Source organism: Nanorana parkeri, unplaced genomic scaffold (assembly GCF_000935625.1).
Source record: "Nanorana parkeri isolate BGI_ZX_2015 unplaced genomic scaffold, ASM93562v1 scaffold2040, whole genome shotgun sequence".
NCBI classification, from domain to species: domain Eukaryota; kingdom Metazoa; phylum Chordata; class Amphibia; order Anura; family Dicroglossidae; genus Nanorana; species Nanorana parkeri.
The window spans coordinates 4,399-32,096 of NW_017308308.1; the positions used below are offsets into that span (position 1 = coordinate 4,399).

General features: G+C 42.5%; 1 protein-coding gene across 1 annotated transcript; it reads left to right on the forward strand.

The window, feature by feature from the left end:
- The first annotated feature begins 1,871 nt into the window (after nucleotides 1–1,871).
- SLC16A5 (solute carrier family 16 member 5) lies at nucleotides 1,872–26,370 on the forward strand. The gene is made up of 5 exons (XM_018572459.1): nucleotides 1,872–1,876; nucleotides 12,064–12,299; nucleotides 17,535–17,678; nucleotides 23,062–23,874; nucleotides 26,139–26,370. The coding sequence occupies exons 2-5, from the start codon at nucleotides 12,113–12,115 to the stop codon at nucleotides 26,354–26,356; spliced, it is 1,362 nt and encodes a 453-aa protein (XP_018427961.1). The 5' UTR covers nucleotides 1,872–1,876; nucleotides 12,064–12,112; the 3' UTR covers nucleotides 26,357–26,370.
- The last annotated feature ends 1,328 nt before the right edge of the window (nucleotides 26,371–27,698 follow it).

Consider the following 27,698-nt stretch of genomic DNA (forward strand, 5'->3'; position numbering starts at 1 on the left):
GGGTGGTGGGTGGGGGGTGGGGGGGGGGGGGGGGCAGTGAGATCCAGTTTTCCCCATTGGCGGAAGCGATAGCCCGAGGGGCTTATTGCACTGCATGCACCGGCTGCAGTCTCTGCCTCCTGTGCCGTAACCTCCGTCCCACAAATTGTCAGCAGCCATGTTCCCCCTGAGTGGGGCGGAGGTGGGCAGATCTGGGGGTGTGTCGGTGGTGCTGCACAGCTATTGGACTGCTCCAGTAGGCGTGATGACAGTGCAGCGATTGGGACAGGCTGGAGCCCTGGCGGAGGAGATGGTGAGGAGTCAGCTTGGGGGAAACAATCGCCCGATGATCCCACGATGGTCTTCCAGGCTTCTGAGCACGGGGTGGTCAGATAGTTCAACAGGATTCTGAATGGGGGGGAGGGGGTACAGGGAGAACATTCCTTATTCCTTAGGTCTGCCACTGCAGTACAACTCACACTGGAAAAGGAGGGCAGCACAAGCAGATGTACTGTACATGTGCTGAAAAGAAGCATTCTGATAGGAGGAGAAAATAAAATGAACAGAGGGATGAGCTCATCAGTCTGCATCTACTAGTTCACATTCCAATCGCAGGCTGGGGGTGGCAAGTTGACCTAGCTGCATTGCGCTAACTGCATTAGAGGTAAGCCAGGTCACCAACCTAGCTGTTCTATGTAAACCTTACAATTTGGTAGGAAGAATTACTAGACCCCTTGCAGGAAACTGTGCAAACTGTGCAACTGTGTATGGAAATTTGGGAAAACTCCTCTATATGTTTGTTATGTGTTTCCATTCACACAGCATAACAAAAAACATTTCTCACTTTTTAAGGTGCCCATACACCTTACAATTATCTGCAGATTTTCTGTGGTCAGATGAAAAAAGTGCAACAGATTGGCCCAGGTAGAGATTACTCCATCCACACAGTTAAGTGTAGATGGAGGAATCTGTTGCACCTTTTCCATCTGACCACAGAAAATCTGCAGATAATTGTAAGGTGTATGGCCAGCTTTAGATGTTTTGTTGTAGCAGACAACATAGCTGATTCCAGAGTTTTTTGAGCACCTTCACAGTGATCTATCCTTATAGAAAGACTTAGGACTGAAATTCGAGGATTATGTTTCTCTCATTAACTTCACTAACATTTGAATGCAGAAGTCAGGGTTGTAATCCTTTAACGGGAACATGTAAGAAATATACAACAGATGTTATCACAATTTGGCTGTGAAAATGGACATACACTTTAAGCCTGATTGGTCAGTGAGCAGCAGGCAGGGACTTTTGAATGTCTTCAGAGTTGGAAATCATACACATTAGGGAAGCAGATATTTATCTCCACTCAGCTATAAGGAGGGATGCATCTGATTGGCCTTATGTAAGTAAGAAAGTATAGAGTTCTTGGATATCTTCAATGGTGCTGTCAGTCTATGCCAAAGAACCTATAATTGGTGATAGTTACCACTTAGTAGAGAGTTAAAGGAGATCTATGAGGTGAGTGATTTCCACTCATCCTCATAGTTAGAGCCGACCCGTGACAAAATAGCTGTCACGGGTCGGCTCTATCGATCGGTAAGTGAGCAGAAACATGTACCGATCTGCTTACTTCTTGATCGTCTCCCTGCAGTGAGCGGTGACTGTCAGTCACCGCTCCCCGCAGGGATTCCCCTCTCCGATCCTCCAGTGCTGAGTGGAGGAACGAGCGGAGGAGGGGGCGGGCACAGCTGGCTCTGCCTCTAGATAGGCAGATCCTGCTGTCACTGAGGCAACTGGGTGGATCTCGACAGTAATGTCGGCATCCGTCCCGGCTGCGGCACTCACAGTTTATCGCAGGCAATAGCCCGCAAAATACTGGGCTTTGGGTCACGGGAGGACGCTAGTATATGTCCTCATGTGACCCTAAAGAGAACTATGGGGAAAAACACTTACCCCATAGTTCTCTTTTAAGACCTCTTTTAGCAATGAGAAGGGGTGATCACACTGATGGGTATCAAAATCAAACCACTTTAAGGGAGATTGTCTAATTATAACTTACAGTGGGTTCAGCTAGTCAGAGGAGAAGTAGACCCTCCGTTGGCGATCCCTTGTCATGCTATCAGATCAGGTACAGGTAGGTTTTTGTGGTAGCAGTTTAGAAACATTGAGCAGCTCTACCCTCTTATCTCCCGCTGCTTGAACCTTGTGCCTGATAAAGCTTCCACCGGAGCCTATACTGTTTTTGTGGTAGGGTATATAACTACACGAGAAGCTGGGTAACTGACTTGGGGGCTACTGTGGACGAAGCCACCTGGCACCAGATTTGAGCTACCCTTAAATTGTGCACACGTAACTCCACTGCTGTGGAAACTAATGATAAAGTCCTGTTCCGATGGTACATGGTGCCCAGTCGCCTAGCTCATGCCAAACCGGGAAGCTCGTCTTACTGTTTTTGCAGCTGATTGACACAGGGCGGCTATTTTCACACTTGGTGGACTTGTCCAATTACCTGGAGCTTTTGGTCCCAAGTGAATGATCTGATTAGTACTCTTCTCCAGAGGCGCATTGCCCTGACGCGAAGTATCAATTTACGCTACTAACGCACGTGCTCACAGCTGCAAAACAAGTAATAGCTAGCGCCTGGCTGCCAGGATTCTTACTCCGCGGTTTGTGCATGCGTATGCGCCTGGTGTAGCCCATAGAGCTGTACCAGATGCGGCATCTCTGCGTGAACGTGCGCACGTTCGTGTGCGCATAGGCATGCGCCGCCGTGTTGTTTGAATGTTTGCACCCTCTGTGTTATAAAGGCTGTGACTACCAATCCTCCTATGCTGTCAGATTTGTCAGCTTCCCTGTGTTCCTGCATTCTGTTACCGAGTTGTTTATCTGTTAATGACCCGGCTTGGCTTGACCTTCTGCTTCTCTCCAGTGCTTTCAACCCTTGGCTTGCTCCTGACGTTTGTTCCTGTCTTATCCCTGGTACTGCGTTGCCCGCATGTTGAGGTCCTCGGCCTGTCCTAACGATTCTGCTGTATCGGTTATCTGCTTGGATCTGCACCCATCCCTGCATCCACTGCTCGGCGGATCCATCATCTACTGGCACTCCTGCCCCTCTGTGCCCCGGTGCTCCTGTACCCAATCCAGGCGTCCCGGGACCGGAGCTGTGAGAGAGGCCGCCCTCGTCACTTAAGACTCCCCTAAGGTACGTGACACTGGGTTTCTGATAGTTTGTGTATCTCAGCAGTCAAAAATAGGCTTCATTGAGTTATGATTAATGAGAAACTGACTGGGTCTCTAATTTTATACCGCCTACTTTGATAGATCTTTACTGGAAACCTAAATACTAGATCTTCTCCTTGGGTATTATGTTGCCAATTATCCACAATCCCCTCTGCCATTTAGCTTTCTCCCTTTCCCTTCTTTCTTCGACTCCTTGACTTCCTCCGGTCCTTCTTTCATTGTTCCCTCTATTCTCTTTCCCTCTTCTTTCACTATTTCTTTCTATCCATTGGTCCTATCCGGTCTATTTTGGGAGGTTAACAAACAAATTTCTGCAATCATACACTGCAATTAATGGTTAACTCAGGTACACGCATGTGCTATCTTGTACAGTTGATATACCTGCTGTACTGGTGGCTATCATGATTTTCGTTCTGTTTTATATGTAAATAGTAGCTTACAAAATGCTGCAGTTGCTTTTGTTATTTTCTTATAAACCAATAAAAATGTATTGAACAAAAAAAAAAGCATAATTGAACTTCTATTAAGCTGTATTACGTCATATAGACATAACACAAACTGTAACAGCAACTACCGCCAGTCAGCTCTGTCTAATTTGGCGGAATAAGTTTAGTACTGTTTATATGAAGTAATTAACAGGTACTTGCGATTTGTTGAGCTGCCACCTCCGAGGAAACCTCCTGGTGTTGACGGTTAGAGAGAGAGTCTTTGATGCACGGGTGGTTCCCTTGAAATAATAGTAGATTCAATCTGGGACAATTCCTCACTCCAATGTACTGTAGCTTTAAGAGATGCAGCAATCCAAGGATCAGGTATGGTATTGCAGATCTGATGGATGCTGGTAGTAGAGCTTGTGTAGATATCAAGTCTGGCTGGAGAGGGTTAGCCTGGCTGCAGTGGTCTGTCGTTAGGAGGAGAGATGATCCTAGCCTGTCATGCAGACAGGAAGCTGCAGTGCCAGAGAGGTTGTACAGGAGCAGATCGGAGTAGAGCGGAGGTAGCCGGCAAGGGAAATGCTCAACGTCTTAAGTATACTAAGATGCCGAGCATTTCAAATCTCCTGGCTTTATTGTGACAGCTGAGGAAAAACGTAGTGGCGCAGAGGGAGTAGGCAGCGCCGGATGCCGCTCTGGGAACGCGGCGGGTAGGTATGTTACATCAGGTGGCTATACAGGGTGTATGGTCAGCTCTGCAGGCACTCATGTGGCTATCAAGGTTTATTGGTGGGCTGTGTGGACTCTCAGTTGGCTGTGCGGGGTCTATGGTGTTCTGTACAGACTCTCAGGTGGTTATGCGGAGCGTATGGTGTGCTGTGCTGTGCTGACTCTCAGGTGGGCAGTGCAGGTTCTATGATGGGCTGTGTGGACTTTCAGGTGGCTATGCGGGGTATATGGTGGACTGTGTGGGGTCTCAGGTGGCTATGTGAGGTCTATGGTTAGCTGTGCAGGGTTAATGGTGGGCTGTGTGGCTCTCAGGTGGCTGTGTGGGCTCTATGCTGGGCTCTGCGGGGTTATTGGTGACCTGTGCAGCTCTATGCTGGGCTGTGTGGGGTTATTGGTGGGCTGTGTGGTCTTACCTGGGCTCCCGGTCGGTCTCGGCGGTCTGCAGGCGGCATGGAGGAGTAACAGAATTTCGTCCGGCGCGGTAAACAGGCGCCGCTGTTCACAGGAAAGCTGCCGGGGCCCTGCTGGGGACCTCGGCAGGCTTTCTTTGGAGTGCGGAGCCTGTTTACAGCACTGAATCAGTTTAAAAATTTCAAGCCCTTTGTATCGGGACATTTTCACGAGTATGAGTGCACGTGAAAATGCCCTGTTTCAGCACCGATACCAGTATCGGTGCATCCCTAGTAACTTTCCCAGGATGCACTGCTTGGGCACATTGCATCATTTATGCCAAAGTGGACCAGGAAGTGGAAAAATAGAAATTGTAATAAAAATAAAAATATATTTGTTTAGCTAATGAATGTAAGATGATTTCATATCAGCATGCAGAGCTGTATTCTGATTTTTAGTCAAAGGGGGCAAAGGCCCAACTTAACTGATCATCATGTTCATGGCCCTTGAGTAGTCTTACTGTATCTGTGTATATATAAATACATATAGTGCACATTATCAGCATCCTATAAAAAAAAAACAATATGTAAAGAAAACAAAGGAATACTAAGATTTGAGAATTCTATTCTATGTCCTTCTGTTCCGAACAGTTTGCTTCATTCATGTTTTGTGTGCACAGGTCACGGGGAATACTGCTGTCAGTAAATACTGGATGGAATTACCTCTTAATTACTGTATGGGAGAGGTGATGCCCGCTACGGCAGAACCCATGCTCCATGTAACTCAACATACGCCCTTGTATTACACAGATGCTGTGTCATGATTACCTGACGCCAGGTGTCCCTGTGATTCAGGTTAAAGGGGAGGGAATGTCAGACTGAACACTACAGGCGTGCTAAGCTACAGGGAGGAGAACAGTTATCACAAAGTACACAGGTAGTAGAGACGGAGAAGGCTTCACACACTGCTGCTTAACCACAGGTGACCTAGAGATGACTTAATGGAAGCAATGTGGTCGTACTAGTGCACCGGCGTAAGGTGGGTTGGGTTTGTGTGTTGGTTGCAGAGGTATGCATAAATAATTATATTTATTTAGAGAGAGATGGGAATAGAGAACCATCAGCGGTGTATATGTTTGTATGTGAGATGTTTGTCGTGTTATTGCGGGGATGGTGCTTTAGAAATGAGCATACATCTGATGTAATTCTGTATTTAGCGTCAGGCTATGTCGGCGTGATGCAAATGTGTGATGAGACCTCTCTCAGGACCTCTCTCCCTGGCTCTCAGGATTTAGTTCAAGTTCCTCTTTGTGCATCGGCTTATCTACTTGAAGAATTTGCTTGAAAACTAGGTGGGGGCATACAGTAGTATGTTTGTGTAGGAATAAGCTCACATGTAACATCATATAATCCTTCACTTCAAATGCCTGGTGATCCTAATGTGCCTGGGTGGGAAACTTTGTACATCGTTTATGTTTGACAGTTTGACTGAAATTCTTTATACCTATATGTAGAAATGTGATCTTATGTGAATGTATTTTTTTGCTAGTTTAAAATATAAAGTTTTGTGTTGATGATCTGATGTGAGGTTCTGATGGTCTCCTTGATGTCTACCATGATGGTTAACGGTAGATACATTGATACCCAGGCTTGATTAAGAATGTAAAGTACAACATGTAATATGAAGAGAGGTATTATTATTGCATGGCCAGTCATGCTGCATATCTATTGGAGGGTCTTCAACTCCAGGATTGTATTGTTCTGTATGTCAACTGGTGTGAGATAATCATGATGTGTTTGGGTGGCTGGGTACAGTGGAAAGGGGGCCAAATTTGTCTCTTTATATGCATATATCTATAGGACCTTCTGTGTGAGAAGTAAGAGAACTGAGGCTGCAAGCTGACTGTTATGTTGGCTTAGGGAGCGTGAAAATTGACTTAGCACTAGCACCACACCACTAGGGTTATGCACCGTAATGAATATTTGGTGCATTGATGCAATGTGGTGCCAATCATTAATAATGGAACCCCTATGCACCTTCACAATGCTGTATCAAAAATGCAGCAGGTCCAATTTTTGGACCACGCTTGTGCACTCTTAAATGCACCACAACTGACCTAACAATAGTAAATGGGCGCTTTTTTTTGGCCCAGAAGTTTCAGTCACAGAATATTGACAGAATTGTTATTATTGGTAATTGTTATTGTAGAATAAATGTTAAATATACTGAGGGGAATTATCAAAACTGGAGCAGTTGTGCATGGCAACCAGACAGTTTCTCGGTTTCATTTTCAAATCTTAAATGAACAAACTGAAGAGAGAAACTGATTGGTTGCCATGCATAGCTGCACCAGATTTTCTCTGCTCCAGTTTTGACAAATTCCCCTCATTGCATCATGTGAGGGGAACAAAGCCCTGAATAGCAGGAGAATCCAAATAAAAAAAAAAATAAAAAAGCTTTGGTTGGGCATACAATTTTATGCACTAAAAATAAATTCATTTACCACATTGTGAAAAAAGTGATCTGTAAAGCCCAGTTCAATTCGCACACTTTTTTCCTTTAAAGTCATGTGATTTCCTATAACTTTAAACTGAATTTTGCTTAAAAATGCCTTCAAATACCTTTCTTGCTTAGTGAAGATGCAATTCCTACCCTCCTGCTCCAGTGTCCTCCACTATGCAGGGACAGATGATTTACAGCCACATTCATCATCATGAGTATCCTCACACAGTGCTGAGGAGAAGTAGAGGTGTCTGACCAGGTCTGATAGATTAGAGCGCACGGGCAGTCATATTTAAACACACAGCACACCTGACATATCAAGAAAATGGAGGTTCCCAGTACAATGTCTGTCTAAAAATGAAACATATCATCCAAACCTAACCCATAACCTCAGCCTAATACAAAATATCGCATTCCCTGTTAAAGCAGAATAATTCTTTTCTTTCTTTCTGGCAGCTGCTGATTGATGTTAGAAATCATCTTTATTCTCAATGGCGACAATGTAGAAAATTATAAACAGCACCCACCTCTATACAGCCAAGTCATAAAAACCATAAAATACAATTCCATTTTTTTATCACCACAAAGTAAAAGTAAGCAAATTCAATATATGCTTCAAGCTACACTTCGGGCAACCAGCTATATATACAGATGAAGTACATAGATGAGTACTGCATTTCCTGCCAAAGGATTTGTATTTCTGTCTATATACTTAGCTTTGACAGTGCAGCCCTGTCTGGCAGGGCAGGAGACCAGATATTTCTGTGCTGCAGTCACGTCACGCTCAGAGGTCTTGTCCCTCCCCAAGTGGTGACTGGATAGTGAAGGTGAAGCAGAATGATGATCTAATGTCTTTGTTACTCTGGTCTCTCCTTCTATCAGTATGCTCCTTGTTAGCACACTGCAATACAATTGAAGGGCTTCTTGTTTTGCTACTCCCTATTTCAGTGTTAATGTTGGTGTACAGGAATTGCAAGAGGCTGACACCAAGTCAAATTCAGGTACTGACATTGTTTTTCTTTAAAATAATAGTAATAATCATGTTATTTAACAATACACTACATTCATTTTTGTATTTTTCTACCTGCCAGTTAATCAAGGGGGGGAAGACCACCTACTTGCCCTCCATAGAAGGGGCAGGTAAGTGGTACATAAGCCCCCCCCCCACCCCCCCCTCCCACACACCTACCAGGATGCCCAGGCTGGTATTCGCAAAATGGGGACACAGGGGGTTTATTATAAAAGATTAGAAAATAACAAAAAAAAGAAACTTCTGCTGGTAGTAGCCCATGCTTCTGAAATGCTTCTGAAACTGTATAAATACATGGGGGGCCCCATGTATTTATACAGTTTCAGAAGCATGGAGAGTTATTGTAAACAGATTTACCTGCAGGCTACATGCAGCCAATCCTTGGTGAATTTGCCAATATGCTTTGGATCATTATCATGTTAAAAAAAAAAAATTCCACTTTCATTTCAATTTTCCGACAGATGACATCATATTCTCATAAAGCAAACTTTGATATGATGCAGAATTCATAGTTGACATAGCTGCCTGGGCCCTAGAGCAGCAATGCAACCCCAATCCATAACATTTCCACCACCATGCTTCATAGTTGGTATGAGATTCTTTTTCTGAAATGCTGTCTTTGGTTTGTGCCAAACATAATTACTGTGGCCAAACAGCTGTGGCCAAGCAACCTAACTTTGATTAATCAGTCCATAGCACATTATTTCAGAAGGCCTCATCTTTGCCTATTTGTTGAATTTCAGACTGCGGTCTTGCTCTAATGTTCTTTTTGGACAACAAAAGCTTTTTCCCGGGACTCCTGCCATCCAGGTTAAATTGGTGCAATATCTTGTGGACTGTAGACCCATGCACTTTTACACTAACTGCTGCAGATCCCAGGATAAAATTATAGGGTTCATGGAGACTTCCTTTCACATTCAAGTGAGTCAGCTTTTGAGCTGAATTTGCTGGGCTGGCCAGTCCTGGACAAGTTAGCAGTCATTTGAAATCTATGTTAAGCTGGCCATACACCTTACAATTATCTGCAGATTTTCTGTGGTCAGATGGAAAAGGTGGAACAGATTCCTCCATCTACACTTAACTGTGTGGGTGTAGGAATCTTCCACTGGGCCAAGCTTCAGTATCTTTCTAGTCGGCCCCGCTGGCTCTCAAAACACCTGAACAATGCCTGCATTCAATCAGATTGTTCAGGTATTTTGGGAGCCAGCGGGGCCGACTAGTAGATACTGAAGCTTGGCCCAGGTGGAGATTACTCCATCCACACAGTTAAGTGTGGATGGAGGAATCTGTTCCACCTTTTTCATCTGACCATAGAAAATCTGCAGATAATTGTAAGGTGTATGGCCAGCTTTACTTGCTGATTATTGGTGGTCTTTCTAAATCCTTTGCCAGACTAATGGGCATCCACAACCTTCTTTCTGAAGGCCTTAGAGAGCTTTGAATCTTGACATGATGGCACCATACATAGCAAAGAGAACACTATAACTTAGATATCTGAGGTTTAAATAAGACAGATTCCACTGTAACAAATCATGGACCATAAGGCCTCATTCACACTGCCCCGCATATACGCGCGTACGTGCGTATTGTACCATATGCAAAGAAATGGCTCCATACACATAGCCACGTATGGAGCCGTTTATTTGCGTAGCGTATGTATGCGCAAAAACAGAATGGAACCCAGATGCGTCCGGGCACCGTATTTCTGCTTATTTTTACGCACATACGCATGTTTGCGCATTTATACGCGCATATATGCGTACAGTTAATACAAATTTCCATTAGGAATGATGCATTCTGGGAATGCAAATAGTGCACGCATATACGCACATACGCTCGTATATACGCGCATAGAGGCAATATACAATTTTGCTTGCGTTGTGTGTGAATGAGGCCTAAACGTTATATATATATATGTATAAACACTGCCTGTCCAAAAAAAGTCACACACTCTAATATTTAATTGGACCGCCTTTAGCTTTGATTATGGCACTCATTCGCTGTGGCATCATTAAGCTTATCCAGTGTCACAACATTTATTTCCATCCAGAGTTGCTTTCATTTTTCACCAAGATTTTGTAGGGATGATGGGAGAGTCGGACAACTGCCTAAAGTCTTCTCCAGCACATCCCAAAGATTCTTAATGGGGGTAAGGTCTGGACTCCATAGTGGCCAATCCATGTGTGAAAATGATGTCTCATGCTCCCTGAACCACTTTTTCACAATTTGAGCCCGATGAATCCTGGCATTGTCATCTTGGAATATGTCCATGCCATTAGGGAAGAAAAAATCCAATGATGGGTAAACCTGGTTATTCAGTCTATTCAAGTAGGCAGCTGACCTCATTTTTTTGGGCACATAATGTTTCTGAACCTAGACCTATTATCCAATGGAAGGCTCTTACCTATTTGCTTGGCTTAATCCAGGTGGTGACTTTTGGACAGGCAGTGTATATGCTGTATATATATATTTATTCATGTTTATACGGTAAATGAGTTGGCTAACCACTGGCAGAAGTACTATATGTTATGCAATAAAATGTAATGAACCAGCCAGCCACATATTAAGAATGTGCCCTGATCCCAAAACATATATGTTTTGCTATTCTTTCCTGTTTTAGATTCGAATTTCTATCTTTCCTCAATAGTACGCTAAATCCAATTTCCACGCATTACAATTAGGATCTCCCTTTTGTCTCTAAGAGCAGGTGTGTTGGTGTGATCAGTTACTGGCATAACAGCACTGTTGTCTCCTTGAGGTCAGGTTGTTTTGATATACTAAGATTGCCAATTGACTGTGCTTAACAAACATTCATACATATAATTGCCAAAGACAGGATGGCTCTGGGCATCAAGGATAGATTGGGTAGTTATCGTATCAAAGAGGCTTCATTTACCATCTAATAACTTTCTTCAGAAAGATATCATTGTGGGCTTTGGAACAATCATGGATTCCTCATGATAATGTGAGTAACTAGTTTAAGGAACAGGAGGCCTGCCCATCATGGACAGGCAGATCGTACTTGCGATCATCGCAAGTCCTCCCCTCGGAGGGGAGGGCTTGCAGATGATTGCAATGGTGAGCATGCAGTGTGCGCCTCGGGCTGTGCGGCTTTTGTCTCGCGATCGCGCTACCAACCCGCCCAAAATCGTGCGATTTTCGCCGGATTTTCTAGCGTGCTCGTTATATGAAAATCGTATGACCGTACAGTAAATGCGGTCGCACGCTGCCCATCCAACCTTACGATTATCGGGGATCACCCGCGATTATCGTACAATAATCGTCAGGTGTATGGGCACTTTTAGTGGGACCTTTAATCATTATTTCCTAGTCTAGTGAAGACAAATAGTGATTTTTCAACCCTCTTACCACTGCAATAAGTCACGTGGCCGCTTTGAGTAGGTCGCATATGTTACAGCCATCGTAAGGGGTGTCCACTCTCCTTACCACATGATTGGAAATTAAGTCAGAATCTATGGCATGGAGATTTTGTTAATGGTGTGTTCAATACATAAGAATGCAGAGGCTTCCATATTTTTATTACCGTTATGTACGGAGTTGTTTGCTTTACTTTCAGTCTTGTAAATTCCAGCCTTACCCTCAGTCTTGCACAGTTGTATAAGCCTCTCTGCTGTACTGAAATTGCTTACACTGATTTCAAAGCACACTGTGAGCTTCTGTTACTTGGCAGTTGAAATTTGTCTTTCTGAATGTGTTATTTGTAGTTGTATGTACATCACAAATAACCAGAGAGTGATAGTCTAGCTCTTTTTGCAGGTTACACCACAGAAAGGTGTCTGTGGGAGAAGGCAAAATGGAAACCCCAGATGGACCGTGGGCATGGTTGGTGCTGGTGGCTTCTATGATGACCTACGCGTTGACTTTAGGATTTTCTGCTTCTGTTGGAGTATTTTATACAGACCTCCAGAACTCTTTCAGTGCTACCAACACAGAGACCTCCTGGTTTCCATCAATCATCACAGCTGTCCTGCATGCTGGAGGTTAGTATGCCCTCTGCATTGACATAAATAGTAATAGTCATTGATTTACTCCTTCACACAATGTTCTCATATTTGTTAAAAGACAAGCAAACCAATAACATAAGTTGACTCATGCTAGCCATGCAAGCAATAAATAGATGCTCCACCACTATTTGTCAAACTGTCTGAAGCAACTGGTTGTAGAAAGGGAATGAAAGGAAAGTCTAATTGCTTGTTGTCAGCAAACAAAACACTGAACTGGACTCTCGTGACTTCTTGTTTGGATCAAGTAGCTGGTATTTCATCATCAGTCTACTGCAGGGGTAGACAACCTGAACGTGCAATTCCCATCATGCCTCTACCTCTGGAAGTCATGCCTGTGGCTGCCAAAGTCTTGCAATGCCTCATGGGATTTGTAGTTCAACAACATACGGAAGGCCGCGGTTGCCTACCCCTAGTCTACTGTATGTTTATAAGAGTTGGTAATTATATATGGTAATAGTAGATTCTAGAATTTCGCTTTGGTACAGGTAAAGGTCCCAGTGTGAAATAGAAATGGAGCTCCTTAGTGTCCCCTCTTTACTTTTCATTGGACAGTGCTGACTTGCGATGACTTCAATGAGGGTCGGGCTTCCGATGACTGCAAACGGGCAGTGTGCGCGTGCGCACACCGGCCCGTTCGGCAGTTGTCGATCAAGCAGGCCACTAACTCGCCGAGAATCGTACGATTTCCGGCAGGGTTTTCCAGCCTGCTTGTTCGATGGAAGACGTGCGACCGTACAGTAGAAACAGTTGCATGCCTTCCATACACTGCACGATTATCGTACGATCGTGAGTGTATGGGCACCTTTAAACCCTCAGTCTCCTGGTAGGACTTTCTCTTTAAGGTTTACTGGGATTCAATCGTGCTGTCAGCTTCAGACAAGTACTTAGGAATAAAGAGTCACACCAAGTTGTGTATTTACTCTATATTCCAGGGTTTATTGTTAAAACAAAAAGTTATATGTGAAACTAAAAGGGGGATGGCGGAGCATAAACCAATTAAAACCATGCACGTATACAAAACTACAGGACTACTCATAATATTAAGGATCATGAGACAACCTTGGAGGGGATTTATAAAGTACACAGCAAGAAGACAAAAACAGAGATAAGAGATACAATTTGCAGTCAAACATTTTAGAAATGGAATATACTAAAAAACACAGACATTAACTATGTATAAAGCTGGCCATACACCTTACAACCATCGCACGACTTTCATCGTGCAATGGTTGTAAGGTAATTAAAAGCTCGTACGATTTGCCCATCTTGGACAGGCAGATCGTACTTGCGATCATCGGAAGCCCGCCTCGCTGAGGGGAGGGCTTCCGATGACTGCAATGCTGAGAGGGCAGTGGCCCGCTCGGCATTTGTCTTCCAAGAACGCCACTAACCCGCCGAAAATCCTAAGATTTTCGGCAGGTTTTCCAGCATGATCGGAAGCCAAAAGACGTGCGACTGTACAGTAGAAACGGTCGCACGCCTTCCATACACCTGCCGATTATCGTATGATCGCGGGATAATCGGCAGGTGTATGGGCACCTTAACCCAGAAACAGGCCAATTAAATTAATCACCCTTCCAATCCCTCCTTTTATCCCAAGGGGATAACACTATTGAACATTTCCTTTAGATTGGCGAAGTGTAGTAATGGGGATCATTGGAAAAGAGTGCTGTGGTTTGGATAGTTTAAAAGATCGTATAATTTTCAGTAAATTAGGGATACTTTGCAAACAACAGCAAAGCCCAACTAAACCACAAACAGCTATAAATAATTCTCCAATAATTTGCCTCAAACTCCACATATCAGGTAACCACCCAAAAAAACAATCCCACCAGCTACCAGAAACATCCTGTTGAATCCCTGATGCTAACTTATGTAAAGCTTTGATATGTGACTGGATAGAAGTAGCATGATCAGTTAGATTTAAACAACACATACCCTCAAAATGTTTGCTTAAGATTCTGGAATGCAAAACGATTGAAAAGGTTACAGAAAGTTGTTCTAGTTAGAAGAAAATACAAAAACAACCACTTATAAAAAAGCAAGATGGGTAAAAAAAAGAATTTACATGTATGTTTGTTCTTATGTTCTTACACAACTCTCCCCTTTGTTCATTTATAAACACACCATGTCCATAAGTCCAAGGTACTTCCATATTGAAGAAATGTCTGGCATGTCTCCTCAACTGGGGCTCTCCTGACATTCTTGCCCCAGCAGGAGTTCCATTCTCTTGGAAAAGAGTTTCTTAGAGCTTAGTTTCATAGGTGGGTGTTCCTTCAGTAAGATGGGAGTAGAGTCCTGTAGGTTCTTTGACTTGCATATCCAAAATAACAGGCACATAGCTATTTTAACTGCTAAGTAAAGAAATAAAATGAGCAACAATACCATAAAGATTTAAGTGCATTCTTTTTAAAACATCCAGTATTCCACTAAACAAAATCTCCTAACAATCTCAATCCAGTTATGTAAGCAGAGAACTAAGCATGAGTTTAATGACCACATATAAACTATCCACTTAAATGAAGGGAAAACATTACATTTTGGCATCATATACTATCTTTAGGGGAACATAAAAAATTCAGGCAGACTAGGGGAGCAAATGTGTGGTGTACCACCTTCAGGCTTACTAGTTTATTCTTTCTCTGTAATATTATATACACCTTGGATTTGACTTTCATTGAGACTAGAAAACCTAGAGGGAACTGCTATCTTTGGGATCAGACCTATGTGCGAGTATAAGTGTAAACACACCCAACACTTACTAACATTATTGCTTTTTTTCTAATTGGCCATTTTAGATTATGGATGCGGTCTACTTCTTTCCCACACTTTAATTTATACATACATTCACATCCCCAATATACACAAAATGATGGTAACATACTGTATATTGATTTGCCTATTTGTCATAAAAATCAAAGAAAAAATGATTTGACTCTTCTCTTCAAATTTTGCAACAATCAATTCAAAGGTTTATACAATGGCTAGAGTGTCTTGAACCCAACCTGCCTTTAAGCTTGACTACTGTTTAGGTCATCAGTAGAACTTTGGACTGACCTTCAAATTTTTCTCCAAAGCTTTTTCATCAGTTCCTCACAGGTCTCTAAGCTTTAATCACTGAGTACCTAAAACACAGGAAGGGTCTGGGATGGAAGAATACATTAGCCAAAGGCTGAGAGCATGTTAACAAACACACCAAAACATACCAATAGGATCCACACTTGGGTAACTAAATGTAATTTATCTGGAACCTCTGAAAGGCGTACTGAGGCTTAGGAGAGTGTCTCAAAGGGACAGTCACTACTCTTTCTGGATTGTCCCGGTTACAAGTCAGGCAGGACACACGGAATCGGACAGCAAAGGTAGCAAACTCTAGGGCTATCCATAGCTTACCTATACAGGTGGTCATTGCATCGTTCAACAAGTGGCCCAGTCCATGCGCGGCTGAAATCAGCCGTATTGAACCGGAGTGAATAGCCAAAGGTCGTTCAGCTTACTTCACTTCGGCTGTGTTATTCAATCGGCTGCCTTCGGCAGCTTTGTGAGTAACCCCCAAAGTCTCAACATTTCAATATATCAAGGTATTTCATGGTAATGGGAACATTAGAACATTCACAAATCCCTTTTCATTTTACTGTTTATATTTATACCCAAAAAATGAACTTCTCTTATTTGGTTCCTTGTGTTGAAGTAGAACTCCAGGGATGCCCTTTAACCTCCCTGGCGGTATTCCCGAGTCTGGCTCGGGGGTTAATTTTCAATACCAGGAGCGGTAACCCCGAGCCAGACTCGGGAATGCACAGAAAAGTGACACTTACCTTGTCCCTGCGAGCCTGCGGTGTCCTCTGCTGTACGCGGCCCGAAAACGAAACGTCAGATGCTGGCATCGGCATCTGACTTTTAGTTTCGTTTTCGGGCGTCACAGCCTGCGGGAAATTCAAAAAACTTGCATCAGTCCAGGCTGGCTCAATATAAGTATCCATCTCTGATCTCCAGAGGGCCACTCGGGATGCTGAAAAATCTGACCTGATCTTCCAACTGAGACTTCAACGGCTTGTGTTCTGCACATCATTCAGAAAACACCTCGTATTGTTTTCAATGAATATAAGGAGTTCTCGGGGCGAGATGGGGAGGAGTAGTGAATTACATCACAATCTTCACCTTGTCCAATCATGGAGACAGCAATAAAAACTTGACAGAGAGTTTAAGTCCTCCCAACCATATACAAAACTAAAAAGAAAGGTTTGGCCTTTACATACACTTTAAGAAATGCCCCCCCCCCCCCATCCCAATGCTTCACTCTAATTTAAAGACATAGTCCATCTTTTACAAAAAAAAAATTATAAGTGCACTTACATTGATGAAGGAGAAAATGTACTTTTATTTTTTATTTTTTTCCGCATTTGAGCCATCAAAGTATTGCAACTGTGATCAGTTGCAATGCTCAGCCTCCTGCAGACTATTCCCTCAGTTATGGGGCTGGAGGAAGTAATCAATTAATTAGAAGTGTGGCTCCACTGAGATCTACAAGTTCACCTGCCACTGTGACAGATGGGACTTGTAGGCTTTCCATTCACAGATCTTATGAATGGATCTGTGAATGAATGGCGTGGCTGTGAGTCATTCAATGAATACAGAATCTTGCAGGGAGAAAATTGTAGCAATTCAGGTAAGTGGAAGTAGGGGCAGTTTGAGGTGGGGGTAGGGTAAAGTGACCGTGTTTCATGTAACACCCTAAATATCGGTGTAACATGAAACATGGTGCAAAAGGTGGAATATTCTTTTAGCTTTTATAAAAAAATACCCTACACATATCGTTTTTTCCCTGCATTCTTCAGGCTGATATGTATTGAAGATAAACATTGGAGCAAACACTGTTTTTCATATTTACATTTACAGGGCAGCATTTTTTAAGAAAGACAATCCTGAAATTCTACTTTAACTTCTCAATTCCATAAGAGATGCTCAAGTCTTCAATATATATGGAATAGAAAATGATTTCACATCATTTATCAGACTATTTTACCTTTACCTTGAAGGACAACTCTGGAACAATTAACACAATTCTCTTTGGTTATTTGAATATAATATATAACTGTATTGCAACATTTTGAGCATAACATTTATTAGGAAAGAGTTCAAGAGATTTCAATCAGAATATACCAGTGAATGGAAAATGTACGTAATTCTAATATTTACCCTTCTCTACAGGCCCATTGTGTAGCCTAATGGTGGAAAGATTTGGCTGCAGGATAACAGTCATAGTCGGTGGCCTCCTTTGTGGAACTGGATTAGTTGCCAGCTCCTTCTCTCAGAATTTGATACACTTGTATCTGACTGCAGGTTTTGTTGGAGGTGAGTAGATTTTTGGTCTTTCTTATAAAAGTGTCAAATATTCAAGTACCAGGAACACAAGCACAGCCTTTGTAGGAACCCGTCTGTGAATAGGGTGCTACCTGCTCAATGTATGTGCTGTCCTCGATAACAGTACACGATGTCTTTGATAACAGGCCATGTCAGTAACCATATATGCTGTTCTCTTTACCAGTCTATACCAGGCTTTCTCAATCAGGGTTCTGTGAGCAGTATGGTTCCTTCAGAGGTTGCTAGGGGTTCCTTAAAAAATGAGCAATGAGATATTGATCTCCCACTACAATGACTACCAATGTAGGGAGGAAATTTCCCACTGAAATGCAATTTAAGGGGTCTTTTCTATGCTGATTACCAGCTGATCTCCATTGACCACAAATGTAAAGAGGAATTTCTCCACGACCACAAATATAATGGGGTATTTCTCCAATGACCATAAATGTAAAGAGGAATTTCTCCACGACCACAAATATAATGGGGTATTTCTCCAATGACCACAAATGTAAAGAGGAATTTCTCCACGACCACAAATATAATGGGGTATTTCTCCAATGACCATAAATGTAAAGAGGAATTTCTCCACGACCACAAATATAATGGGGTATTTCTCCAATAACCACAAATGTAAAGAGGCATTTCTCTATCGGCCACAAATATTTATCCACCGACCACTAATGTAAAGAGGCATTTCTCCAATGACCACTAATGTAAAGAGGCAATTTTCAACTGACCACAAACATAATGGGGTATTTCTCCAATGACCACAAATGTAAAGAGGCATTTCTCCGCTGGCCACACATCTCCCCTGACCACCAGTATAAAGAGGCATTTCTCCACCGACCACAAATGTAGGGGACACTTTTCCACTGACCTGTGTAGGGGAACCCTACAAGTTTCAGAGTATTTGTATTCTTTTCTGGCCATTTATTATTCATTTTCATGATTATTATCGACATACGGAATAGGGGGGCATTGTAAAATAATCAGCTCTGGGTGTCAAATATTCTTGGTGTGCCAGATTTTTTAATCCTTCATTTAAAACTTGCAACAGCTTACTTATTGTGGTATTTTGCCATAAGATGTAGATGTAATAATTTTTAGCAGAGGTTCCCCGAGACCTCAAAAGGATCTTAAGGGTTCCCCTAGGATAAAAAGGTTGGGAAAGGTTGATCTATACTGTGCTCCACAACAGACCATGCTGTGGTTGATAACAGTACATTCCATCCTAGATAACATTCTATATATTCAGTAGCCATGTATACTGTGCTTGAGGGCCGGTGCACACCTAGGCGATTCCACATGACTACTCATGTGGAATAAACGGATACCTCTTCTTCTAGATGTTTTTTTATAATGTTATCATGATCTTCAATTCTGGTTTTTCAGGTTTGCGCACGCCTTTCTCAAGGAGCTTTACTGTGTTATAAATGCTGCCCTCTTCCCTGCTCCTGGCTTTATATGTCACGGAGTCTGCAGTTATTGTTTGAAACATGTATTCCACCAGATGAAATGTGTGCGTGTTTTATGTTGTTTATGTCTACAGATTTACAGTATACTGGTCTTCCTTGTTAATTTATTTTAAAAGCTTTCGGGCATCTCCAATAATAACCCTACCATAGTTATTAAGAATAGTTGAACCTTAATTCTTTTTTTTTTTTAAATGATGCGTTTATTAGCATACAGTCAAACAGATATTTGAATACAGATCATTGGCAAAACATTACATCGTAGTCATAACTTCAATCCAAAGGAGCCATACATGTCTCTCGTTAAAAAAATAAAAGAAGAAAATTCTAGGCCATGGTATCTGAGCAGGGCCGTCCTTAACGCAGGGCAAAGAGGGCACTTGCCCCGGGCCCAATAAAGGTTGTGGGGCCCGAAGCATCTGCCCCTTGAGCCCGCTGCCCGCAGATATATCCCGTGACCCCCGATGGGACGCACCCCCTTAATTCTTTAAAGGAGGTGTTTGCACATTTTTTATTGAGTTCATACTTTTCAGTTATTATTAGATATATTTGATATGATTTTGGAAAACAGGGCTTGTGCTCTGTTTAGACAGCAGAGGTTGCATGTACACACAAACTATTTTCCTGCATGGCTGCTGTTGACATTTTTTGCACCTACAGTAGATTTATTTATTACAGTTATTTATATAGTGCCAACAATTTATGCAGCACTTTACATACTGCACATTCACATCAGTCCCTGCCTTCAAGATGCTTACAATCTAAGGTCCCTATCTCACATGCATACACACAGGGCCAACTCAGACAGGAGCCAATTAACCTACCAGCATGTCTTTTGGAGTGTGGTAGGAAACCAGAGTACCTGGAGGAGACCCATACAAGCACAGGGAGAGCATGCCAACTTCTTGCAAATGGTGGTCTGACCAGGATATGAACCAGGGACCTCCAGTGCTGCAAGGCAGAAGCGCTAACCACTACGCCTCTGTGCTGCTCGTATGGTAATAAAACTCGGCACAGAGTGCACTTAATGGGCCAGTGAATTCTATAAGAAAGTGACCCAAACATTGGAAGCTAGAAACGATCCTGTATGCCACACTCATAAAGTAGATGCAAACCCTAACTGGATGACATTAAGTTTGCTAAAGCATTGTGTATCAAAAACAGTTGCCATTGTTTTTTCATATCATATTATTTTCACATTTTGTTCATTTTTGTTGCATATCAACACTGCTGATCTCCTGCAGCAACTGGCGCATAACATTTTTCAGAGCAGGTTTCCTGAAGGTGACAGCAGTGGACCATGCCTGTGCAATGTGTGTCAGCACGACAGTTTTGTAGACTCTTTTGAAAGAGCATATGTCACCCTATGACAGGTGGTGCCTACAAAAGGACCTTTGTTGCAGGATCACCAGGTATTATTTTAAAGCTGAAGTGTGGCCAAAAACATTATTGGGACATTAGCTAGATACCTCTGACGATGTGTGTTCCACTAGAGGCTGCTACTTTTTCTTGAAAAATCTTATGCACCCTCTTTTGATGCCACCACTGAAGCTCCATCAATGACACTGACAATTGGGGTTTAAGCACAGCGATCAGTGTGTCACTCACTGTGCAGCTCCTCCATACCTAAAAAGTCTTGTATTCTATTCAAAGAACACAAGGCATTCTTTGATTGAACAATTGTCACATTGTGACGTTCATACGCCCGTTGTCCAATCACAGGATACAGTCCGTGTACCCATCGCATTCAGAGCCGCTGCTCCAAAAATGGAGGGTGGGTGCAGCAGGTGTCAGCGAGTGGCTTCCAACAAAATATCAGTAAAGGATGGACACCGGCACTCCAAAGCAAGTCATCACTTGTTTGCCTGATGAAGGGGATCCTGTGAAAACCAAAACGTTGTATAGAGTGTTCTACTTGCAACAAGTACGTTAATAAACACGTACTGAACTTGCTTTGGAGTGCCGGTGTCCATCCTTTACTGATATTGTCCAATCACAGAACACCTTGTAAACTTTGAAAAGAATATAAAATATTTTCTGCATGGTGGAGCTGCAGAGAGAGCGACCCAATTTGATCGCCGTTCTACAACCCCAACAGTCAGTTTCACCTCCAAAATGTCAGCTGTGATAACACATCAGCTATCAAAGGCTAACATTTGACAAGAAAGAAGAAGCCACCCATGGGGCACACATCATTAGCGGTACCATATGGGTGCCTAGCTAATGCCCCAATAAAGTGTTAGCCCACACTTCAGCTTTATTGAAAGCAGTAGATTTAATAATGATGGAAAATTACTTTTGAAACTACGTCAACATGTTAAAGCTTATATGAGATTTTAGTGATTGTCTATATCTACATTAAACCAGTTCAACTTCAACATACCACAGGAATAGTTGTTTCACACCAGTGATTTCCAGTTAGAATATAATATAAATACGTTTACACACCTATTAATAGAGTCTTTAAAGTGAAGGTAAAAGCTTTACTTCAACCAATTCTAAAGCCCACGTTGTTTATCACTATTTATCCTTTTTTTATATTGCGTACATAAAAAAAGAAGTCCAAATACCTGGTGATTTGGCCAGTCTCCTGTTTGCTGCCCTGCTTCCTCTTCTTTCCTGTCAATTCTGTTGGGGTTTCAGACTTGTAATAGTGCTGACAGTCATGCCCAGTACCACTTGCAATGGGAATAGCAGGGTGACACGCAAAAGCACAGCGAGCCTGAAGTCCTGTATTTACCCTGTGACATCACATGCTGACACATATATAGTGCTAACCAGTGGCAGAACTACCAGGGTCGCAGAGGTCGCAGCCGCGACCGGGCCCTGGAGTTCCACCACTTAGAGTTCCACCACCAGGACAGGAGGACGGGGCCCGTTGTAACCGCTGATTACCAGGATATTTAATATCCCGGTAACCGCTAATACCGTAACCGGGACCTCTTCCTGCTGTCCTGGGCCCTGCATGCTTCACGCTGCTCCCCTCACCTTGTTCCGGGCGCGCACCAGCCAATGAGTGGGAAGCGGGTTATCCCCGCCCCCTCATCACACAGAACGGCTGCCGACCGTAGAACTGCCAGTGTTCTATGAAAAGCTGCTGACACGAAGAGGGAGTTATAGGGAGCTGAGATTATGAAGGGGACATGTGAGAGGAGAGTGTGAGGTCAGGGAGCTGAAAGCTGGGGTCGAGAAGGGGGGAAGCTGGGGACAAGAAGGGGAGAAGCTGGTGACATGGAAGAGGAGGGGGTTTGGTTTTAATTTTTTTTTTTTGTCTGAATTTTTTTTTTTAAGTATCTAATATTTTTCTTGGGGGGGGGGACCCTTCATGGATTCTTGCACCGGGGCCCTGAGGTCACTAGTTACGCCTCTGATGCTAACAATGCGAACAGTGAATGGCAATGGAACACTGTATGCCTATCTACGGCATGGAGACGAGGGGCTGTCTCCATGAAGCCAAATAGCCCCTTTAATATGTTACAGCGGAAGAAGCTGTCAATTGTCACAAGCAATCTCCAGTCTCACCCCTACACAGTCCTAAATGGCCTATATATATAATATATTGTGTTGTCCATGATTATTGCATTTTTATAGAGCCATGTTTAGGGTATTTTTTAGGATTTTAGATGTTTGTCTGATCTGTATTTATGGTGTTTGCAGTTTTTAGAATAAAACTATTTTCATTGAACATAAATTGATATTCACTATCATTCTATGTTGGGATTTTTGTTAAAGGGGAAATAGACTTTTGAAAAATTCATACTTGATACCGAAAAACCCAGTATCAGTGCATCCCTAGATGTAATGGTCAGGTGTGCTCAAACCTTTAGCCATATTAGCCATTATTGCTGCATTCCATTGCCCAACTGCTAACATAAGTTGTCTCATTTTTCAATTCCTTTTAGGTGTAGGACTCTCTCTTAGCTTTCAAGCAGCAGTCACGGTGCTCGGTTACTACTTTATCAAGCGACGAACGTTAGCTAATGCTATTGCCTCCTCAGGAGCCTCCATAGGCATGGCTCTATGGCCACTGGCATCCCGGTACCTCCTAGAGACAATGGGTTGGAGAGGTTCCTTTATGATTTTTGGTGGTGTATTGCTAAACTGTTGCGTATGTGGAGCCGTGATGAGGCCAGTGAAAACTCCACCATCTGCCCCTGGTAAAGATGTGTCTTCTTCAGTCCACAATGGAACATCTGGTGCTGTAATGGAATTAGAACAGCGAAAAGGAATACAGAGGTACATAGCTTTTGACCTACTGCTTGGACACAGAAGATACCAGATTTACACAATAGGTGTTGCATGGATGGTTCTAGGCTTTGTCTTGCCACTGTTTTACTTGGTACCATATGCAACCACCAGTGGCATAGAAGAAACCACTGCAGCACTCTTGCTTTCTCTTATTGGTTTTATCAATATTTTTGCACGCCCGGTGGCTGGAATCGTATCACAGCACAAGATATTCTCTGGAAAACTAATTTACCTTTTTAGTGGTGCCGTAATTGCGAACGGACTCAGTAACCTGGTGTGTGCTGCCTCAGCATCCTTTTCATCATTTATAGTATATTGTTGCTTGTATGCTATCTCTATGAGTGTAATTGGTGCTCTGGTCTTCCATGTGTTGATGGACATAGTAGGAATGAAGAGATTCCCTGGAGCTTTTGGACTTTTTACCATTCTCGAAAGTGTTACAATCTTGATTGGCCCACCATTAGCAGGTAGGTGATGTTTTAGTAAACACTACTGTAAATGTAAAAATGTTTTGTCCCTGGAGTTCAGCTTTAAATGTATTTTAAATACAGTTTGTATAATGGATGGATTCACCTTTATATAAAAATCGTGTAAGCACCTACTGTATATTGCAACACCCAGACTGGGAGAGGGAAATCTGTGTCTGTCAGTCAAAAATACATACGTACAAGAAAATGTTCTCTTCCTCCTTCCTTGTCCAAGAGCTGTGACCAAAGAGGCAGAAATGTAGCAGCCATTTTTTCTTGCAGTCACTTGTCAGATGGGTGAGTACCATTTCCCGGAATTCAGGAGGAGAAGGTTGTTGTATTGTGGGCAATAAAAGATGCTTAGAGTTCTAAGAGTAAAATAACTGAAATTCAAATTTTTGCCTGGACTCCTGCCCCCAGATTTGTAGATTAACTTTCTCCAGCATGACAGGTCCTCTGTTGTGAGATTCAATTACAGTAATTAATAGGGATGCACCGATATATCGGCCGCTGATACATATCGGCCGAAAATGGCACTTTTGGCATAATGCCAAAAGTGCCATTTTCTGGCCGATACAGCGGTGCATCAGTTCTTTCTCTCCTCCCCACTGGGCGCTGCTCTGTCACAGGCGGCCGAGCGCTGCGGGAGGACAGCGCTGTGAGCGCCCGGCGTCTCTCCTCCCACACCAATCAGCCTCCTGTCACAGATCGGCAGAGCGCCGTGTGGGTGGTGACAGCCAGCACTGTCACAGGAGGCTGAGCTCTCCTCTCGCTCCGCTCGCTCAGCCTCCTGTTACAGCGTGTCAGGAAGCAGAGCGAGGTACAAACACTCACCGATCAGTGATCACTGAGTGTTTGTAGATAATTTAGGACATAGTATGTTTACTATAGCCTCAATTATGTATGAATGGGAGTGATCTACATCACCTCCTGTTCATTCATGATTGTGGTTATATAGTAAACACACAATGTTCTCATGTTATGAATGAACAGGAACACTCAGTATAGAGGATTCCTGTTCATTTATAACAGGGGCTGCAGAAAAAGAGATTGAGGACTCTGTGTTCTCAATCTAATTTTCTATTTGAAAAGGGAAATATTAGGGGTCTTTTCAGACCCCTGATATTTCCCTGAAGCCCTAAAAGTAAAGTAAACATTAAAAATATTTAACAAAAAAAAATGTATTAAAAATAAATAAAAATAAAATATAAAAAACATTGAAAAAGTTAAAATAAAAACATTTTCGGTTTCGGCCTGACATTTTTTTTATTTCGGTTTCGTTTCTGAAATTTTTATTGTGGTGCACCTCTAGTAATTAACAATTCCAAATTCATGTCTGGTGTATAACAAATGCACTTTAAAAGCAATTCATTTTTCCTGCATACACCTGAAGGCATTCCTCAAAAAAAATAAATGTTAACTAAATAAAAAATAATAATGTACACGGTGGATAAGTCTTTATTAGTAATTAACGCTTAAAGTGACATTAAACCCCCTTAGATTTTTTAACATAAACCAATACTGTAATGTGTGCCTTACTGTAATCCATGGTAGTTTCCCTTCTCTTTGCTGCTCTTCCTTTTAAATCCTCATGTCTTCTCATGCTTGGGGAGAACTTCCCTTTACAGCTCAGGGCCTCTTCCTGTAGTGCTGGCTCAGATTACAAACCTATACACAGACACCATGTATCCATTCCTGAGACAAGGCAGTCTGCTGCAAAACAGAAGTTCTGCCCAGCATGAGAACAGATACAGATTTAAAAGGAAGAGCAGCAAAGAGAAGTGAAACAACCATGGATTACAGTAAGGCACACATTACAGTATTGTTTTATGTTAAAAAATCTGAGGGTTTAATGTCACTTTAAGGAGTATCTCACCATTGTCAGCAAAAATGAAATTCCTATTGCAAGGGATGCCTAAAATTGTACTAAAATTGTATCTTAGTTCAGACTTCTGGGAAAATCAGTCAGCCAATCACAGAAGCAGGAAATTACATTTCTGGGGGTGTTCTGTACACAACCTGTTTTCAGAACTCCTCCAAGTCACCATATTGCATTGAATTATTTTGACAGTTTTAGAACATTACAGCAGCTACAGTTTTACATAGAAAGGTCATTTTTAATAACGTTAAATTACAAAATGGCCTTTCTGACAATATTATATGTTATATTCATTTTTTAAGATGTTTCATTTCTATTAGTTTAAAATGGAGTTACCCTTCAAGTTCTTTTGATGACATTGTTGTTGTGTCCTCTATTTCTGTAGGTTTCCTTGTAGACATCACTGGAGAATATAGTTATGTGTTCTACTTCAGCTGCATTGCTGTGTCCTCATCCGGACTTTTTATGTTCCTGGCCTCCTACATCATTGACAGAAAGGAGGCACAATCCAATCCAAAACCTGTCAACATATCAGACGGAAAAGACAAGGACGATCACAAAAACGTTATCTATCGACCCGCAAAGCAGGAGACTGCTGCATAAGGGAACTTGGTATAAAAACTGTTGCGTTCTGCAGAGTCTGCGTAGATTCTATGAAGAGGAATCATGGTGGACGATGTAACTTCAGCACTTTCAGCGAGTACTGGGAGTAGATAGTCACGGTTGGCCTCTTTATGGGCTCAGCACAATACCTCAGCTCCAAGGGAGTAAAGATTGTTTAGAAGAAAAACGTTCGGATGACTTTCGGTATAAACGTTTGGTAAATAAGAATTTCTCCTGACCTCCGAACTTGGCCAAGGCTTTATATTGCTGGATGATGTTACAAATTTCTGATTTAAACCTGCACTACTTAAGTAACATACATTGGTATGGTTAAAACGTAGAGGGGAAAAAAAATATTCGAAGCTGAACTCCGGGCAGATATTAAAACAACAAGTTACATATTTGTTCAAAATGATTTTTTAAATGTAACCCATATAGATACCTGAATTTGCCTTGATTTCAGCCTCCTATCCCCTGAGTAGGAGTCAGTCAGGTGCCCTGCACTCACATGTGTTGATCAGGAACATGCTGACTGGAGCAATGAGATGGCCTTATCTGTGTTTTTCTGCTCCTTCACTGTCCAACCACAGGCCTGGGGGCAGGCAGAGGTGTAGCCATGTTGCTTAGTTAGTGCAGTAAAAATTCAGGTCACCAGGCTGGCTGTGCTGTGTGGTAGGCCTTAATATAATTTAGGACTAGATGGACAGGTAATAGTAGGCAAGACATATCTACATAGTCTACCTAATCTGTGCAGTTAGCAGTTTGCTTAGAATTCAGCTTTAACATAACAATCAACAAGCTGACCATGGCATCCACAGCTAACAGTAAATGTAGCACATGGATTATGGTATATAGCCTGTTTATTCCAGTCCCGAGAGTCTGATACTGCACATGGCCTGGGGTATGGACTGAGCATAAAAGCTGAACCCTCCTGTACTGAAATCACTTACTTTGATTTAACTGCACACTGTGAGCTTCTCACATTGTGCATTAAAAGCTGCAGCTATTAAAGTCCACCTCATTTCCTCACTGGAGCACATTCATGTAGCCCTTTCCTCCCCAGTCTGACTATCCCTGGTCTGGCCCTTTAAATTCAACATGGAGGCTCAGCATCACACATGGTCGTTCCTCAGGGTTATTCCCTCTCTTTAAAGGGATTACCTCTCACTTCCTGTTTTGGCTACTGGACAGGAATTTAAGGGAAATTTCCCCAATGGGACACAGGTGGCAAAAAAAAAAAGCTAACTGGGTTATAACCCTCCTTTAAAAAAAATGGCATTAGCTCTACTTTAAACCTAAACTTTAAGTGAAAAGCTGTCCATATATAAAATACTATGCAATC

Coding starts and splice junctions, on each gene's coding strand:
- SLC16A5 (XM_018572459.1), top strand. CDS start 12,113: ATGGAAACCCCAGATGGACCGTGGGCATGGTTGGTGCTGGTGGCTTCT. Junction 12,300..17,534: donor AGCTGTCCTGCATGCTGGAG/GTTAGTATGCCC, acceptor CCTTCTCTACAG/GCCCATTGTGTAGCCTAATG. Junction 17,679..23,061: donor GACTGCAGGTTTTGTTGGAG/GTGAGTAGATTT, acceptor AATTCCTTTTAG/GTGTAGGACTCTCTCTTAGC.